Here is a 19789-nt window from a genome sequence, read left to right on the forward strand (position 1 = left end):
CTTGGAGTCCCCATCTCTTTGGTGGGGAAATAGGCAGATTATATGACACCAGCTTATCACTGTCTGCTAGCTTTGTAAGCTGCCATTATCACTGTATGTTAGAAGTAATAATAAAGATATGAAAAAGACTTGAGTGACCATGTAGTGAACTTGATGCTCAGAGTAGGTCTTATCTCTGGTGAGGAGATGGTACAAATCAGTGACAAGAGAACATGATAGTCCCTTGCATGAGGTGGCTTCTGTTGCCAGACCTTGAACAGTTTAACACAAGAACAGGCATGGGATCTCCTCTGATGGCCTTCATGTTTTCACTAACTGAGTTTGTATTTCATCCAACTGTCTGTGTAAGTAGATGACACTGACTAGCTTTCTTGAATTTAGAGGAAAGCTGTTTGTAGGTAAGGACCCAATGTAACTATATTACTGGGGAAAAGAAAAAAAAAAAAGAGCTGTCTTTGGAGGCATCCTTAATATTCATATTACATTTCTTTTCTCCAGCTAAATCTATCTTTTAATCTAAATTAGATATGAAATTTTGTTAACATTTTGTAAAAAAAAAAAAAAAAAAAAAAAAAAAAAAAAGACAATAAATGATGACCAAGTATAAAACCATGACAACAGATAAAGGAGTGTTTGAAGCTAACTCAAATCTCTTGAACATGGATTGTGATGTTCAAGAAAGGGTTGTGATTTAGAACTGTGAATGTGTTAAGAGTCAAGCATTTGAGACTCGGATCACAGTCAATCTTGCAATCGTATTTAAGGCAGTACAAGTGTGTTCAACAAGCAACTGACGTGATCTCTGGTTGCAGTAAAATATGATTCCGTCAGTTACTCATCATTATCAGGATCTTGTCCTAGTAACATATTTGATGTGCAAATGTATGTCATAATCAGGATTATTTAAAAGTAAAACAAATATATATGTATACTTGTTTGTTAAAGCGTGAGGTGCCCTACTATGCTGTTTCAAAGAATGAACAGATAATTGTGTACGCATTGTAACTGTTTTCTATGTTTTTCCAAATGTATAACCCTTTCAACCTGTTTGTGCTCAGAAATGCCTAGGGATTCTGGTAACAAAATTAATCCTGAAATTTTGCCTTTACTTTTTTTGTGTGAAAAAAAAAAAAAAAGATACTTTGAAACTTAAATTGCTGGTCTCCTTGTGTGGGAGAAGAGGGAAGGAATTAAATACTTGCATTATGAGGAAGTAACATAAGTAATTATCTGGATACTGCTTTTCACATTAAGCCATACTTATTTTCTGTTTTTTCAGTTTCCATAGCAAGGCGTGTACAAGACCCATTAGCTGAGCTGGTGAAAATTGAGCCAAAGCACATTGGAGTCGGAATGTACCAGGTAAAGCAGTGTGGGTCATTTACTTTATGAAACCCATCAATAGTATGCAAACTTGGCATCGTAATTAGGTGTCAGTGGAAATAGATTCCTACTTCCAAAGGTTTTACAGTTTATGGGAAGGTAGTTAGGAGTTATGTTATTAGGGAAGGAGGGAATTTTTTTTCTGGTGTTTATGGTTTGGATCAAGATTTAGAATTGACTGTAGTCCGATTTAAAGATTATTAAAACATTAGCTCCAACTAGTAACTTAATCCAGAGAGTCTCTCCTTTTACCATTATTATAAAACAGGAGAGGATATGAAGCAAGGTGACTATGTTGGCTCTTTGTGTAAACCAGTATGAAATATTGATCTTTATTGATCTTTGAGGAAGAAGCCTTTGGTACTTACTGTGCCTTCTTTCTTTTTTATGTCCCTATTTGATTATTATAATTAATTTTTGGCCATTACCCAGGATGAGCTAAAGCCTTTCAATTGTTACTGTGTAGCAGTCGTGGTAGTGGTGCTTCTTGTTTTTACTGTATTTTCAGTTCTTGAGGTCGTATGTGTTCATTGGGCAATCAAGGCCGACACTAAATCTTTGCAGAGTGAATCCATGGTAGCTTATCTTTAGAAACCTTGAGTTGAATTATTTTTCTCTTCATTGCAAGTCTTTTCTAAACCTGAAATCAATGTTATCTTCTGTGTAATTGCCATGGGAGCTGAATGATACGTTCTATACTTTTCTCTAAGGAAATGTATTAGAGCACGGAATCTGTGACCACTAGAAATGGAAGAGATTTTAGAAATTATTTGACAGAAAAGGAAGCTGTGCCCTGCAGTAGTTAGGATTTTTACTCAGAATCACACATTGGCAAAGCCTGAACTAATATACTAGACTTAACTGGGAGTTTTCCCATTTTATTGACTGGGCCAGCTAGGTGCCCTCTGGGAGTATTCCCATTTTTCTTTTCTTTTCTTTCTTTCTTTCTTTCTTTCTTTCTTTCTTTCTTTCTTTCTTTAAACATTTTTTTAAGTTTATTTACTTATTTTGAGAGAGACAGAGATAGCATAAGTGGGGGAGGGGCAGAGAGAGCGAGAGAGAGAGAGAAAGAGAGGAAGACAGAGAATCCCAAGTAGGCTCTGCACTGTTAGCTTGGAGCCCTATATGGGGCTTGAACTCACAAAACCGTGAGATCATGACTTGAGCTGAAACTGAGAGTCAGATGCTTAACCGACTGAGCCACCCAGGTGCCCCCCATTTTTCTTAATGTTTGTTTATTATGAGAGAGAGAGAAAGAGCGAGTAAGCTGGAGCAAGCAGGGGAGGGGCAGAGAAAGGGGGAGAGAGAGAATTCCAAGCAGGCTCTCTGCTGACAGTAGAACTTGATCCAAGGAACTGTGAGATCATGACCTGAGTTGAAATCAAGAGTTGGAGGCTTGGGGCGCCTGGGTGGCGCAGTCGGTTAAGCGTCCGACTTCAGCCAGGTCACGATCTCGCGGTCCGTGAGTTCGAGCCCCGCGTCAGGCTCTGGGCTGATGGCTCGGAGCCTGGAGCCTGTTTCCGATTCTGTGTCTCCCTCTCTCTCTGCTCCTCCCCCGTTCATGCTCTGTCTCTCTCTGTCCCAAAAATAAATAAAAAACGTTGAAAAAAAAAATTAAAAAAAAAAAAAAAAAAAGAGTTGGAGGCTTAACCGACTGAGCCACCCAGGTGCCTCAGAGTATTCCCATTTTATAGCAAGTTAGACTAAGAAGCACCTAGACCTTTGACTTGTTCATTTGGGAAGGATTGTTGCTGAAAGGACAGACCTAGCTTTAGATAGATAGAAATGCCTAATATCTAAAGAGTACAACTAAGCAATTTTATTATATAGGCATTGTAGTTAAGAGGAATTGTGGCTATATTAGTTCAAGATGAAGTTGTGGAATGCCTCAGCAAGGTAGTAGAACAAAGAACAGTCAAGCTTATAGAACCCAGGCAGGCTAATAAGCTATTGGCATCAAAAAAGTCTTTAATAAATAGCAGAGACCTAGCCTCCAGATTCTTCAGATATATAGCATTTAACATGAAAGAGTTTGGAATTCATTCCAATAGCAGTGAGAAGTAATGGTAGAGCTTTATGCAAGGGAATGATATGATCAGATTTGTATTTTTAAACATTGGCTCTGGCTAATCTGGGGAGAATGCCTTAGAAGGGAAGAGGAGAAGCAGTTAAGACCAGTTCAGAGACTTATATAGCTCAGGTGAGAGATGATGTGGCTTGGACAAAGTTAATAGCAGTAGACATGGAAAGAAGTTAAATCTCTTGCAGGGACTACTTGGTAATAATTGGAGGAAAGGGAATTGTCCAGAATTTGCTCCAAGGGTCCTGGTTTGTGAATGACTCCTGACTAGAACAGATTTGGTGGGAATAAGATGAGTAATTCAATTTTGGATGCGTTAAGTTTGAGATGCCTATAAGAAATCCAAGAGATGGCAAATAGAAGTTGTATATACAAGTCTGAGATTTAGAGGAATGGTCATGTTAACATTGGAATACATGCTTCTCAGCAAATAATGACACTGAGAAAGTGATCAAGATGGTAAACTGTCATATCTTATGATATCCTTTAACTACACGACCACTACCACTGTCATATCCACAGTTCGACCTTCCATAAGATGACAGAGAAGGTGAACATGTTTATTGGTATCCATATAAACATGTATTTACATGAATAAATTGATAGCATGGGAAAAGAAGAAAGGGTTGGTGGATGGGAATTTCAGGAATTCCTGAAAACTCTTAAGCATGAGGAAGCAAATCCATGGACAAATAAAACCTGATGGAGCGATAGCTCAAAATATACAGATCAATAGTGTTCTCAAACCAGTCATGTTCAAGTAGTGGGGAGGAGGCCTGTAGTATTAGATAAGGAAATGCATACAGAGTGACTAGTCCCATACTGACGCCCTTCCTCCATATACCATGAATCCAAGCGGAAGCACTGGGTATAACCCAGAGGCCACAGAGAGGCTGGGAGATCCCTCAGGTAGCCTCTGATTGTCAGGAAGCTCAAGGAGCCTCATGCTGGGAAGACAAACTCCTGACATATGCCTGACACCAGGCATCATATCTCACATTCCCTACGTTATCACCAGATGCTAGATAACCCAGGTAGGCTAATAAGCTACTGGCATCAAAGAAAGAGAGAAAGAGTTAGAGCAAGCAGGGGAGGGACAGAGAAAGGGGGGGAGAGAGAATCCCAAGCAGGCTCTGCGTTAACGGTGGGGCTTGATCTCGCGGTTCGTGAGATGGTAAACAAAAACAGCACACACAGACAAATGGAGACTCTGAAATGACTTTGCTACTAAGAATCACTAAACATTTGAGGGAAACCTATCTTAGCAAAAAGAAGCACCAAATGTAATAAGCAAAAAATAACAAACCATGAATAGGCAATAGACTTTGAAATAACTAAAATTAGTATTCAGAGAGGTAAGAGAGGTTATTGTATGTATAAAACAAACCTAGGATAGAATGAATTAAACCAATCTTAGCATTAAGAAATACGCTTGTCGGGGCGCCTGGGTGGCACAGTCGGTTAAGCGTCCGACTTCAGCCAGGTCACGATCTCGCAGTCTGTGAGTTCGAGCCCCGCGTCAGGCTCTGGGCTGATAGCTCAGAGCCTGGAGCCTGTTTCCGATTCTGTGTCTCCCTCTCTCTCTGCCCCTCCCCCGTTCATGCTCTGTCTCTCTCTGTCCCAAAAATAAAATAAAAAATGTTAAAAAAAAAAAAAAAAGAAATATGCTTGTCACGATACAAAAAAAAAAAAAAACAACACAAATGGAATAGAGTGGACACAGCTAGAAAGAAATTAATGAATTGAAAGATCGAGCTAAGAGATTCTTCAGAATGCAGTCTTAAACTGAGAAAGATGGACAGTATGAACAAAAAGTCATATATAGAGGCCATTTTATTTTTATTTTTTCTATTTTTGTTTTGTTTTGAGGCCATTTTAAAGCTTCAACATTCATCTTCCAGAAAATTCAAATAAAGACAATGGAAGAGAGTTAAACTCACAGAAATGATAGGAGGAAATTTCTCCAGACTGATGACAGACAAGTCTTTAAAAAGCCCAGTGAGTACTGAATAAAAGAATAACTGAAGACCTACACTCAGACACCTTCATATGAAATTACAGAATGCTAGTGATAAAGGAGGAACTGACTAAAAGCTTCCAGAGAGCACACAATTCACTTCCAAAGAGAAGAAGCAGTCCTATTACAGGGAAAAACAAGTCATACAAGATAAAATGCAGTAGTTTTGAAGTTGTGGGAAAAATTTTATTTGAGCCCATAATTCTATATTCAGACAAATCAGCAATTCAGTGGGAGCAGAAAATAAAAACATTTTTGGACCTACAGTGATTTACCTTTTTGGATTGTTACAGATCTTCTTTGAAAGAATTATTTATGGAAGTACTCCTGAGCCCGAAAAGGGGGGAGTAGGGACCAAAGAAGGGAAAGGCATGTCATGAAGACACAGTATTGAGGTAAAGAAACAGTGGAGAGCTTTACAGTACACACATGTGCAGTAAAATGTTGAGCCTCATAGTTTCTGATCTATGATGTTCATCTTTAAATATGTCAGCTTAAAATGGGAGGCAGAAGAAGAAGAAGTGAAGTATTAGGATTCTTTCTCAGGAAGACGATTAAGATATAGATTAGCTCTACACTTGTTTAGAGAAGCATAATCTGAAATGTATGAAGAATAACCGCAAATAGGACATTTAATGTAAATCATGAGACTAAAAAATTAGAAGTTAATCATTCCAACCGAAGGCGGAGAAAACAAGGAAGTATAGTAAATAAATAAAGTATGTGATGACAGGAATAAGTATAGGTAATAGGTAAAGGTGAATGGGTTGAATTCCCCTTGAAGTAGAATCCCAGACTTTTAAAAATAAAACACAGCTCTTAGCTGTATGTCTGTGTGAGATAGTTCTAAAGAAAAAAGTAACCTTGAAATTAGAAATGTGGAGAAAAATATTCCACACAAATGAAAAAGCAAGTCATAGTTCTGCTAGTATCAGATGAAATAGAATTTAAGGGAAAATGCATTAACGAGGTCAAAAAGGGATATTTCATATTAATAACAGATACAGTTTCCCAAAAAGATGTAATTGCCCTGAACATTCTATGTTACCTAACAACATAGCTTCAAAACATATGCAGTATTAAAAACTTCTAGAGTTAGAGTAAGAGACAAATATACTTTTTTGGTAAGTCTTAATAGACTACAGTATATTAACACATAAAATTTTAAAAGCAGCTTTATTAAGATATGATCACATACCATACATACATACATAAGTTCACCTATTTAAAATGTACAAGTCAGTGAATTTCTATATATTCAATGGGTTATGAAACTATTATTGCTATCTAATTTTTGAGCATTTTCATCACCCTAAAAGGAAGCCTGGTGACCGTTAGCAGTGACTCTCCACTGCCCCCTCCTTCCCTGCCCCAGGCAATTACTAATCTGTTTTGTTTTTATAGATATGTCTGTTTTGGATATTTCATACAAATAGAATCATACAGTATGTGGCTTTTGGTGACTGGCTTCTTTCATTTAGCATAATATTTTCAAGTTCATCCATGCTGTGGCACAAGTCATTACTTCATTTTTTTCTTTTTTGTTTTAAGTTTATTTATTTATTTTGGAAAAGAGAAAGAGCAAGCACAAGCATGGGAGGGGCAGAGAGGGGAGGGGGAGAGAGAATCTCAAGCAGGCTTTGCACTCTCAGTGCAGAGCCAGATGCAGGGCTTAAACTCCTAAACTGTGAGATCATGACCTGAACCGAAATCCAGAGTCGGATGCTTAACTGGCTGAGCCACCCAGGTGCCCCACTTCATTCTTTTTTATGGGCAAATGGTATTCCATTGTATGTGTATAGTACCACATTTTGTCTATTAATTCATCATGTGATAGAAATTTGGGATATTTCCATTTTTTGGCTATTATGAGTAATGCTATTATGAACATTCTGTACAAATTTTTATGATGTGTATTTTCATTTCTTTTAGATACATACCTAGGAGTATGTTTGCTAGGTCATTTAACACATAAATTTAAAGCTAGATAATGAACTAGGGAAATTATTTGCCACAAATATATATGTACATATGATAACTACATATTTTATTATTAAGGTTTTGTTCTTGTTGATTTGCATACAATTGTATATTATTTTACATAAAACCTTTACATAAAATATGTAAAGAACATTTAGACACCATTCATCATAGATGAAATAAAAATTTCTCTTTAACAGGGCACCTGGGTGGCTCAGTCTGTTAAGCGACCAACTCTTGGTTACCACTCAGGTCATAATCTCATGGTCTTGGGATCTAGCCTCACATTAGGCTCTGTGCTGATACCGTGGAGGCTGCTTGTGATTCTCTCTTTCCCTCTCTCTCTGCCCTTCCCTTGGTCACTCACTCTCTCTCAAAATAAATAAATAAACTTAAAAAAATGTTTCTCTTAATCAAAGAAGCCCAAATTAAACAAGAGGATATCATTTCAATCTGACAATTGAGTAAAGTTGTAATAAAATGATAAACATCTGTGCAGGTGAGAAGGCTACAGTGAAATGATCATTCACATACACTGCTGGTGGAAGTATAAATTGTTATTTCTAGCAAGTAATACCTATCAAGACGCACTTTTAAAGAATGCATCCCATTGACCTGGTAGTTCCCCTTTTAGGGATCTCTTCCAAGGCCATGTTAAGAACTGCTGATAAGGGTGCCTGGGTGGTTTAGTGGGTTCCAACTCTTGATTTCAGCTCAGGTCAAGATTTTTTGGTTCCTGATATTGAGCCTCATGTCAGGCTCTGCACATACATCATGGAGCCTGCTTGGGATTCTCTTACTCCCTCTCTCTGCCTCTCCCCTTCTGGTTAGCGTGTGCATGCACGCTCTCAAAAATAAATAAACATTAAAAAAAAAAAAGAACTGCAGAGGCTCCTGGGTGGCTCAGTCAAACATCTGACCTTTGACTTCAGCTCAGGTTATGATCTCACAGTTCGTGAGTTTGAGCCCCACATTGGGCTCTGTGCTGGCATCGTAGAGCCTGCTTGGGATTCTCTCCCTCTCTCTCTGCCCTTCCCCTGCTTGTGCTCTCTCTCTCAAAATAAATAAATAAACATTAAAAAAACTTGCTGATAAGATTTATACACGTTTGCTATTATAGCAAAATTATTGGAAGCAACTACAATAGAATAATATATCCACCAATTGAAATATTGTACAACCGTTAATACAGGCTTTCAAGGAGGATTTAATGACATGAGAAGTTGTTCTTGACATAATATTTTAAAATTGCAATAAAATTGATACAGAATAAAGCCAATTTCTGTTTGGAATACATAGATATGCATTTACACTGAAGAAAAAAAAACTGGTTGGTGACTGATATTTATATTTTTGTTGGTGTGGTTAGGAGGTTTTATTTTCTGTTTTACTTTCATTCAGACTTTCTATACGGAATATGTATTAGGAAGAAATTGTTGTAAAATATATATCCATATCCATATCCCAACCAATGGTCCACTTAATTTTTAAGCCTTGACACAATAGACTTCCAATATAACCAGAGTGGGACTGAATTTCTTTTCAGTTGGGACCTCTAGATGCTTTGAGTATAAATTTAATACTTGAATTTATTCTGATTTAAAATATAAGTAGCTAGACAAACATTGTTGATTTTAAAAATGAAAGCTATTCAAAGAAAGAATGTTAAATACTTAGATGAAATAATAGAAGCTATATTATTATTTCAATAGAAACTAAAATGCTTTTGGTTTAATAACAGCTAAAAATGTTAAAGGCAGCATTCCAATCCTTGTCTTAGAAAATAGGGAGACCTGATTTTAAAAACACATGCCTGTCATAATTTCTGGAGAGAGAGGCCGCCAGTGTGGTTGAATGACAACATATCCCTAACTGACCCCTAAAGACTTTGCTGGAAAGTGGCTTGGTGTTACTCCCAAGCAAACACTCTAGGGTGAGAGCAGGATGATGCAGGGTTGGCTCTGTTGAGTTCTGTGGGACATAGAGAGTGTGGTTTAGCTTGGCCTTTTCATATCCTGAGAGCACAGCTTAAGTAAGTTGGATTTACTTGTTCTTTATTTCTTCTCTGGACCGTGTTTTAGATACTTTTTTGCTCATTAACACCTCAATTTGTTAATGAACATGTACAGTAAAGTAGGAAAGACAAAACAGCCCTCTTCCTCCTTTCGTGCCTCTCTGTTAGATCATTTGATGATTTTAGAGAATGAAGTGGTGTTCCAAAATGAGTTTTTGGAACCCTTAGTGGATTTTCTATATCCAGGCCATTTTTATTCCTTAATATTATGGATAATGGAGAAGTCACCGTAAAAGGAAAATCATCTTCCCAGCTGAAATTTTTCATGGTAGAACTTCAAAGGTGGGAATTTGTATTTTATTTCCCTACTGCCCCACTGTGGGATCAGTTCTAGGTAAAAACAAAAAAGCAACTCTTCAGTAGTGATATTACTCTGTTAAAACTGTTTTATTTTATTTTTTTTAATTTTTTTTTTTTTAATTTTTTTTTCAACGTTTTTTATTTATTTTTGGGACAGAGAGAGACAGAGCATGAACGGGGGAGGGGCAGAGAGAGAGGGAGACACAGAATCGGAAACAGGCTCCAGGCTCTGAGCCGTCAGCCCAGAGCCTGATGCGGGGCTCGAACTCACAGACCGCGAGATCGTGACCTGGCTGAAGTCGGACGCTTAATCGACTGCGCCACCCAGGCGCCCCTGTTAAAACTGTTTTATAGGTAACATGGATTATGAAATGTTTTAGTTTAGATCTGTAAAGGTAATAATATTATGCCTGCAAAATACCTGTAAAAGGTAATATCATATTGTTTGCCCAAATCCTTTTAAACATATTAATCCCTTAATTATTTGTTATTGTAGAGTGGGATATAGGAAAGAGTAGAGTGGATGTTCACTTAGATGACTTTTACCTGGATTTTCGCTCCCTACACTAAAGCAGTATTTTGAAATAGATAAAGTACAGAAGTAAAACATGGAGGAAATTTGTGCTAAAAATCAAGCATCACTTACGTAGATGAGTTCCTTGCCAAAATGTTTTTACAATCTTGTCCCTTAACTGTAAGTCCCAGCTAATGGCCTGTTATCTAAATCTGTTTTATCTGGTATTGTAAATGAAAATCAAACTTAGCCTTGCACTTTAGATATTTCATTCATTTGTGACCATAACTGAACTATTTGTGTAACTGAACAAAAACAAGTAATTGACTTTGGGAGTATGAATAAACTCATGTATTACAATTTGGTAATTATTCCTTAAACTTAGTTTTAAAATGTCTTTTTTTGGGTATTTTTTTCACTTCAGGATGAATTATGCATCTTTTCATTGAAGTATTAGCTTCAGTTTTCTCAGATTCTTAGAAATTCCCGACAATGTAATAAGTCTTGTATATGTACACACACCCTAGTATAACACCATACTTATCTTTAAATGAAATGTGAAATGTTAGTATGATTTGAAGAAACTGTTATCAATAATGCCTTAAATTATTAACAATGAAATATCTAATTTCCTTTATCTTTTGTTTGCTTACTCTTTGTATATCATTGACCTTGGACAATGAAACGAGATCAATTTCAGTTTCTACTCAAGTTCACCTTTTAGTTTTCATACATCAGCACAAAGTGGTAGGATTTCTAAAACATTAAGCTGTTTTCACGGTGTTTAAAACTAGTAATTGTTTAGGATGATTGAAAAAAATTACACATGACATTAAAAGTACTACAGTAAAGGAAAAGATTAATACATTTTACTGCATTGGAATCTAAAACATCTCTGGATCATAACACAGTATATAGAAAATCCACAGACAGGGAGAACGTTATTTGCAACACATATAATCTGTAAAGGACCCAGAATATATATAAAGATCTTCAAATCAAGAGGAAAAAAGACAACAGTTCATCAGAAAAATAGGCAAGGCATATGAACAGGCAGTTGACAAAAGCAGACACACACACAGACACACATGCGCACAGACACAAATATTTTTTAAATGATCACTTTCACTAGTAATTGGGGAAATGCAAACTAAAGCCAGTATAGGAAACCTGTCAGGTTGTCGAAACTTAGTCTGACAGTTTGGATGTTAGCAACTATGTGGAGTATTGGGAATTTTGTATATAACTTGTAGGAGTATAAACTGGTACAACCTCTTTGGAGAGCAATTGGATATTAATAAAGCTGGTGATGGGGATTCTTTTCAGGTCAACAATTCTGTTGCTAGATATACGTAGCCTTGAGAATTTTCTGAAATTTGCACAGGAAGACATGTATAAGAAATTCAATGAAATACTATTTATAGCAGTGAAAATTTGGAAACAGTATGTCCAACAACTGGATAACAGGAAAATAGACTATACTGAGACAGTGGAATATTATACAGGAGTGGAGATGACCCAATTAGAGCTATTGGTATTAATATGGATAAACTTCATAAGTATGTACATTACTATAGGATTGGTATAAAAATTTTAAATATGAAAAGTAATACTGCATACTATTTGTGAATACCAGTATCTATAGTAAGAATATAGAAATAAGCACTGGAATTTACAATTGTGATTACCTTGGATGGGCATGGAATGGGAATTGCAGTTGGTTCCAGTTGGTTTTAATTTCTTCCTTACATTTGTGTATGTGTGTGTGTGTGACAATGAAGTTTTAAAGAGTCAGGAAAAAACAGCTACTTTCAATTTTCAGTGAAAATGAGAAAAAAACCCACATTTGTTATTAAGTTGAATTTCTCTTGATAATATTCCTTGAAATTTTCATCTTTAAGTCCCTAATTTTGCACCAAATACTTTTTTTAAATTTTTTTATTTTTTAAATATGAAATTTATTGTCAAATTGGTTTCCATACAACACCCAATGCTCATTCCAACAAGTGCCCTCCTCAGTGCCCATCACCCACCCCCCATCAACCCTCAGTTTATTCTCAGTTTTTAAGAGTCTTTTATGGTTTGGCTCCCTCCCTGTTTTTTGTTTTTTGTTTTTTGTTTTTCCCTTCCCCTCCCCATGGTCTTCTGTTAAGTTTCTCAGGATCCATATAAGAGTGAAAACATATGCAATCTGTCTTTCTGTGTATGACTTATTTCACTTAGCATAACACTCTCCAGTTCCATCCACGTTGCTACAGAAGGCCATATTTCATTCTTTCTCATTGCCAAGTAGTATTCCATTGTGTATATAAACCACAACTTCTTTATCCATTCATCAGTTGATGGACATTTAGGCTCTTTCCATAACTTGGCTATTGTTGAAAGTGCTGCTATAAACATTGGGGTACAAGTGCCCCTATGCATCAGCACTCCTGTATCCCTTGGGTAAATTCCTAGCAGTGCTATTGCTGGGTCATAGGGTAGATCTATTTTTAATTTTTTGAGGAACCTCCACACTGTTTTCCAGAGCGGCTGCACCAGTTTGCATTCCCACCAACAGTGCAAGAAGGTTCCCATTTCCCCACATCCTCGCCAGCATCTATAGTCTCCTGATTTCTTCATTTTAGCCACTCTGACTGGCGTGAGGTGGTATCTGAGTGTGGTTTTGATTTGTATTTCCCTGATGAGGAGTGACGTTGAGCATCTTTTTATGTGCCTGTTGGCCGAGATACTTGCAAATGACATATCAGACAAAGGGCTAGTATCCAAAATCTATAAAGAACTCACCAAGTGCTCTTTAATGCAAAGTTCTAACACTATCTTTAAATTTTTTCTCATTTCACAAATTTGAATTTTTCTTCTGTAAATTTTAAGAATTAAATATTGTTTGTTGGTCCTATTATTTGAAATGGTCATTTCAGAGATAAAGCATAGGACAAAACTGTGGGTGATCATCTTTCTAGTGCTTATTTACAGGGCAGAGTTAGGTAGAATCAATGTTTAAGGAATTGTTAGTAAGTTATAATAATGGTGCCATAATATGACTAGCATTCATATGTACTAGTTTCTTTTCACTGCTAGCTACTCCCCCAACACACTCCTAAATTATCCAAATTAGGAACTTTAAGATCAAGCAGGGGAGCTTCTATTTTTGTTTTAATGTTTATTTATTTGAGAGAAAGAAAGAAAAGAGAATTTGAAGCAGGCTCTAGGCTGTCAGCACAGAGCCTGATGTGGGGCTCAAACTCATGAATTGTGAGATCTTGACCTGAGCTGAAGGCAAATGCTTAACCGACCGAGCCACCCAGGTGTCCCAAGCAGGGGAGCTTTTAAAAATAACTAGCCTGGGGCATCTGGGTGGCTCAGTCAGTTGAACATCCGACTTCAGCGCAGGTCATGATCTCGCGGTCTGTGGGTTCGAGCCCCGCATCGGGCTCTGTGCTGACAGCTCAGAGCCTGGAGCCTGCTTCTGATTCTGTGTGTCTCTCTCTCTCTCTCTCTCTCTCTCTCTCTCTCTCTCTCTCTCTCCCCCCCCCCCATCAAAAATAAATAAACATTTAAAAAAAATAAAAATAACTAGCCTAGGCCACATCCTCCTAGATTTTTGTTTAATTGGTCTGGGTGTTGGGCCCAGACATTAACAAACATTTTAAAGTTCTGCAGGTGATTCTAATGTAGACCAAGTTGAGAACTGTTGGTTCTTAGAGACCAGCAGCATCAATATCACCTGAGAACTTGTTAGAAGTGCATCTTCTTACACCTACTTCCCAGGTTTATAGAATTATAAATTCTGGCGGTGGGGCAATGTCAAGCTTGAAAGTGCATTAAAAAAACCTTTTGGAGTCTTGTTAAAATGCAGATTCTGGTTCAGTTGGTCTAGGGGTGGGGTATGAGATTCTGTGTTTCTAATAAACTCCCAGGTGATACCAATGCTGTTGGTCTGAGGATTACATCTTGAGTAGCAAGAGACCCTACTGAAAGCCGCTTGGGCCCCAGCCCAGGCCTGTTGAATCAGAATCTGATTTTAACAAGATTTCCAGGAATGCACATTACAGTGTATGTAATGAAAGAGGAAGATCAGGACATGCCAATATCTAAGGGATATGAGAATTTGGAGAAGCAGAAATCAACATGGTAAAACACTGCAAAGATAAAGGTAGGATAAAAACTGAAAATGTATCTTTCACATTTAATTAAAAAAAAATGTTGGTGGCCAAGAATTTCATTGGAGTAGTAGAAGCAGAAGTCAGATGAAATATTGAAAGCTGAATGGAAGATGAGCACGTAGAGACATGTGTATACAGATCTCTAACGAAGAGAGGTTTTTAAGGAGGTCGGGATTTGAATGTGCTTAACTGTTGATAGGAAGGAGGTAGAAGTAGAAAGGGAGAAGTTGAAGATGCTGGAGAGGCAGAAGCTGGAGGAGGCCTGAGGAGATGGCACCTATCACTTCCCTAAGGGAAGGGAATGGGCAAGAGTTCAGAAGAGAGAAGCCCCCATGGTGGCAGGTGGCTGGGAAGAGGTGGAAGAGAGCAGGACTGGGAGGGGTAGCTCCCCTACCTGGATAGTTTCATTTTTCTGTGAACTAGGAGCCTACTGTTCAATACCCCTTCTTCCCCCCAGGAAAAAGAAAAAAAAAAAAAACAGCTGATTTTTTAATTTCTGGAATCATTGTATTATTTTGTTTACTGTCTGTCTCTTCTAATGGAGGACAAACCCTTATATGAGGACAGGGTATTTCCACCTTTATATCTACAGCTCCCAGGGCCTGGCACACAGTAGATACACAATAAGTATTTGCTGAGTGAATGGCGGAGTATCAGTACGGTTGCTCTTTCATTGTACTTTTCAACTCTGTTGTGAACACACCATAAAATTTTGTAGCCTCTCACTTAAAGTTTTTGTTGGGTAAAGGTGAAATGTGAGTTACTAGTATTTTTTCTAATGAGTCCTATTCAGGCAAAGTGAGAATTTCAGAGCAGAGAGCATTAGCATAGCCAAGTGGTTGCAGTGAGAATGACCAGAAAGTGAAGAAGGCCTGCTATGGCTGGAAGAACGGGAGTTCTCCACTTCAACACTTGTTGCTTCCTTCCTTTCTCGCTCTATAATGCATATTCTGTTCTCTGTGGAGATAATTCTCCCAGAGATCAGGCGGAGCACTCACAGAGGAGTGTTCTTTGTGACAAAATCTGCCAGTCAGTCTATATCTTTATCATAGAAAAAGTTTTGTTGCAGTGGGATTCATTGAAATAGAGTCTTCAAAGTGAAATGATCTCCTAAAATGTAAGTTTATGAAACTTCTTAACAATTTTATCTGTGCTGCCACAGGGCCCTGAGGAAGTTTTGGTATACTGGTTAGGTCTGATATTGATTGTGTGCGGATGGGCAGTCTACAGACTAAAAATGGTGGAATAAGATTATTCCAAAAGTGTTTAATTCTGACATTCAAATAGATAATACGTTCTGTTTTGCTGAATACATAATTATGTGTGGATAACTGGCATACTAAAAGAGAATCTTGGATGTAATTCTTAGTGGAAGAAACTACTATCTGTATAATACAGTAATGTTCATATTAGAAAGGATTCTTGAAAGTCCAAATATAAGATTGTGTTAGGTAATTATAGCAATCAGGAAGAGAAATAAAATGTATAAATATTAGGGGGGGGCCACTTCTGAGAATTTAAAAACTATATTCTGAATACCTGATATCTAATATTTTTAAAGAATATTAATGAACTCATTATGTGTGTGTCTTGGGGTAGGTGTTGATCATGGTCTTTAAGAATATCACAGTTTAAAAAAAAGAATAGCACAGATGTAAATTTAATTACTTGTAAGATTATATTATATTTTAAATTCAAGGGGAAGGCATTGTGACAGAATGCCTTAAATGCATAGGAAAGAAATGAACCCTGCCGGCAAAGTGATAATAATGTGATGCAGAGACAAGAAAGATGGCCTCATTAAATTATGGCATGGATTCACTCACAGCACATTTCTCCTCGAGATCTCTCTTATATTGTGGATGGTTGTATAACAGTGGCTTTCTTTCTGGTGATCACGGAAAGGAATTCTAAGGGGAAAAGTCTGTATGGAGGAAAAATTATACTGATGAGAAGTTTTTGGGGGGAGGGGTTGCTCTCAAGACCTTCAAATATCATTACAGGTAAGAAAAGTTAATTTGCCTGCATTTGTATAGAATGAAGATTGTTTTCTTAGTTCCACAGAGAGAAATGTCATGTGTCATTTGTCTTGTTGAACAACCAACTTTAGAAGGGATCTTTGGTTTTGGGTAGGCTAGTTGGCTGCTTTCTCTGTGCACTGCTAACTCTGGTGATGTATTTTCTTTAATAATCCAGATCAGGCTCCCAAGCTGTTTATCGTATAGTATTATTAAAAAGATGTATTTCCCTTTCAAATGTATAATTGAAAGCGAGAATTTTTTCTGGACATATACACGGCTTTTGTTTCATTATTTATTTGGGATAAATGGGGCCAGACGGTATGAGTGCAGTTAGGTTTTGTTGGAGGGGGGCTTGCAAAGACTTTTTGAGGCATGATGTGCAAGTGAGTGTTTTCAAATCTCAGAGGTGTGATTATGTCATAACAGCCATAACCTCTGGGCTTGCTTTATTACGTTTATTAAAACAAATCTGTATGGGGGTGCTATGTATATTTTGGTGATGAAGGAAATGAGGTGGTTAATTTATTATGTGAACAGCACTTTCAGCTAACCACAGTGTGATTCACTGAGAGAACGGTGGAAAAGCCTCGCTCTGTAGAAATGACTGCTTTTTGATTTGTGGACCATAACTTTCAACACCAGAGCATGAAGTTTATCTACAAAATGGTTCCCCCCTTCCCCCCCCCCTTTTTCCTGTAATGTTTCTGTCCAATCTTAAACTTAATTTTTTTTTCCTTCATTTTATTTTGGGCATTTACTGAATATGAATGATCTAAATCAACTTAACTTGCCAGCAAGTTAAGGGGAAAAAATAAAAGAAGAGATCCATGTGTTAAGAGCATTAGGGAAGTTGGTAGCATCTTTATGGTTTCCAACCCATATATACCTCATAGGAGGACTTCATAAAGTAAATCAGTATTACAAACCTGCAGCCAGTGAGGATAACTACCTGGTATCAGATGTGAATTAAGGGAAAGTGAGGAACCTATTGTCCTTCCCTTTTGTAGGATGTGTTTAGAAACGTGCTGTTTCGGAATACTATAGTGGAAAGGAAATCATTCTCATGCAGAGTAGTCTCTGACAAATGTCTGTTCTGAAGTGGGGCTTGGCTGTGGGAAGAGGTGAGGATGTAATGCCACATAGAGGCACACATAGTATAGAATGGAATCACGGGATGCCTGGGTCGCTCAGTTGGTTAAGCATCCGACTATTGGTTTCATCTCAGGTCATGATCTCATGGTTCGTGAGTTTGAGCCCTACTCCGGGCTGTGCACTCACAGTGTGGAGCCTGCTTGGGATATTCTCTCTCTCTCTCTCTCTCTCTCTCTCTCTCTCCTCGCTCTCACTCTCTCGCTCTCTGTCACTCTCTCTCTTTGTCCCTCTCTCTGCCCCTCTCCTGCTTGTGCTCTGTCTCAAAATAAATAAATAAACTTAAAAAAAAAAAAAGAATGGAATCAAAAGAAGATCTGTCCATCTAATGAGCACACAAGGTATAAAGCACTTGTTATATACTCATAAACAGCCATTTCAGGATCAAGAAAAGTTTGTTTTCTGTGGAGTTATGCCATAAACAGCATGTGATGATGTGAACCTGCCTAGAGAAAGAGTGGAAAATAGGTCATCTTCCTGGCAATATTTTTGAAAGACCCCCTTCATTTTCCAGATGCGCCACGTACCAACCATTCACAAACAAAGTCTTGGAAATCAGTAAGGCCTTTAACTGATAAGAATTCATTAAAGCATTTTATATTTGGGATATTACATGGTTCCATGAAAGACCATGGATGACCATCAGTTTTCTATTTTATTTCTGCTGCTTTGCAGTGGCACACCACATTTTTTCAGAGTCCTCAATTTGCTCTAAAAATTATGTCATTCCCTCATAGCACTTCCCCGGAGAGTTGGTAAAGACCAGGAGAAACATTATTTGTGTAGTTTCAAGACAGAGTGTAGAGGAGGGAGGTCCAGGCCTGTGGTTTATGTAAACAGGGTAGACTGAGAGGGGGCACTTGCACCCCTGGTTAGGTTATTACTCAGTCATCATGAGCAGTCAGTCCTGGTGAGAATGTGTCCACTCTGAGACTGCTCCAGCCCCGGTGATTAGCCATGATCATCCACGGCCCCAGACTGGGATAGACATTTAATTTTAAAAGGAATTGGCTTGTAGGCAAAACTTCATTTTAGTGACGTTGGTTGGGGCTCTCAAACTTTTGAGACTTCCTCACTAGGAGAATGAAACTATGTTTTGGACATTCCCAGAGACATTACGTTTGATACCATGTCAGCTAGCTTTTACTGGGCTCAAAGTGGATTTATCTTCACAACGGTTTGGTTACTTTTTAAAAGATTGAAATTTTAAAATTATTCTTGAGAATTGGCTTTAAAAAGTCTGTTACCCTGCCTTCCCCTCCTAAATGCCCATCACAAACACACACACAGCGTAACAGTTATTTTAAAAGCATGGCTAATGGAGAAACCTTAATTCCAAGCATGCCCTCCATTTTTCTCTGCCTTCCTCAGCATTTTCTCCTGCTGAGTCCTTTTGCTTATGTGCCTCTTTCCTCCTCTCCCTTCCAACCTCCTGTGAGCTGTTTTTTGAAGAGGTAGTTTGTTCCCTAGTCCCTTTTCTCGGGGCCCCTCCCTTCATATGGTGTGAAATACAACCAGGCTTTTAAAAAAGTGAGTCTACCCTCGTTTACGATTTGAAACCTACTCAGATATGTGTTGACAAATTTAAGCAACTTTGAATTTTTCAAAATACAAATTTACGGGCATGTTCCCAGAGTAGCATTAACCGAGCACAGACCCACTGATGGCAGCAGAATACAGAAGATATCCAGCCCAATCTGCTAGATGGTAAGAGCATGATTTTAAATAAAATGGAACCCTGTGGTTGTGAGAGAGATAGGAGCTATCTTCTTGTGGAGAAATCCTCTGTTTATCATTAAGTTTGCAAAGGAAAGTTGGATTCTAGATTAAAATACTTGTTAGTCATACCTGGGATGCATTAAGTATGCCCATTGACATATACTCCTCCTTGTATTGGGTAGTTATAATGCAGGGTGTGTTTAATCAAAATTTCCCAGAGAGGTAAAGCTTCTATATGGATAGGGAACCTGCCTACCACTGAAATTGCATGAACATTTTCACTGGCCTCCCAACTCATTTCATTGTGGTTCAGTGGAAAGAACACAGGGGACCAGCAAAAGGAGCTGTGATCTTACCTTGGTTTAGCTACATTTGCTGTGTGACTT

At 37.8% G+C, this 19789-nt stretch overlaps 1 protein-coding gene across 3 annotated transcripts in view; it reads left to right on the plus strand.

Annotated features, from left to right (window-relative positions):
• The window catches only part of SRBD1 (S1 RNA binding domain 1), a 203974-nt gene that overhangs the window by 117694 nt on the left and 66491 nt on the right, over positions 1-19789 (plus strand). For all 3 annotated transcript variants that reach the window (XM_060607037.3, XM_060607099.3, XM_060607042.3), the window contains exon 16: positions 1280-1362. In XM_060607037.3, the coding sequence (XP_060463020.3) occupies positions 1280-1362 (83 nt within the window). The remainder of the gene's footprint in view (positions 1-1279; positions 1363-19789) is intronic.

This window comes from Panthera onca, chromosome A3 (assembly GCF_046562875.1).
Source record: "Panthera onca isolate mPanOnc1 chromosome A3, mPanOnc1 haplotype 2, whole genome shotgun sequence".
NCBI classification, from domain to species: Eukaryota; Metazoa; Chordata; class Mammalia; order Carnivora; family Felidae; genus Panthera; species Panthera onca.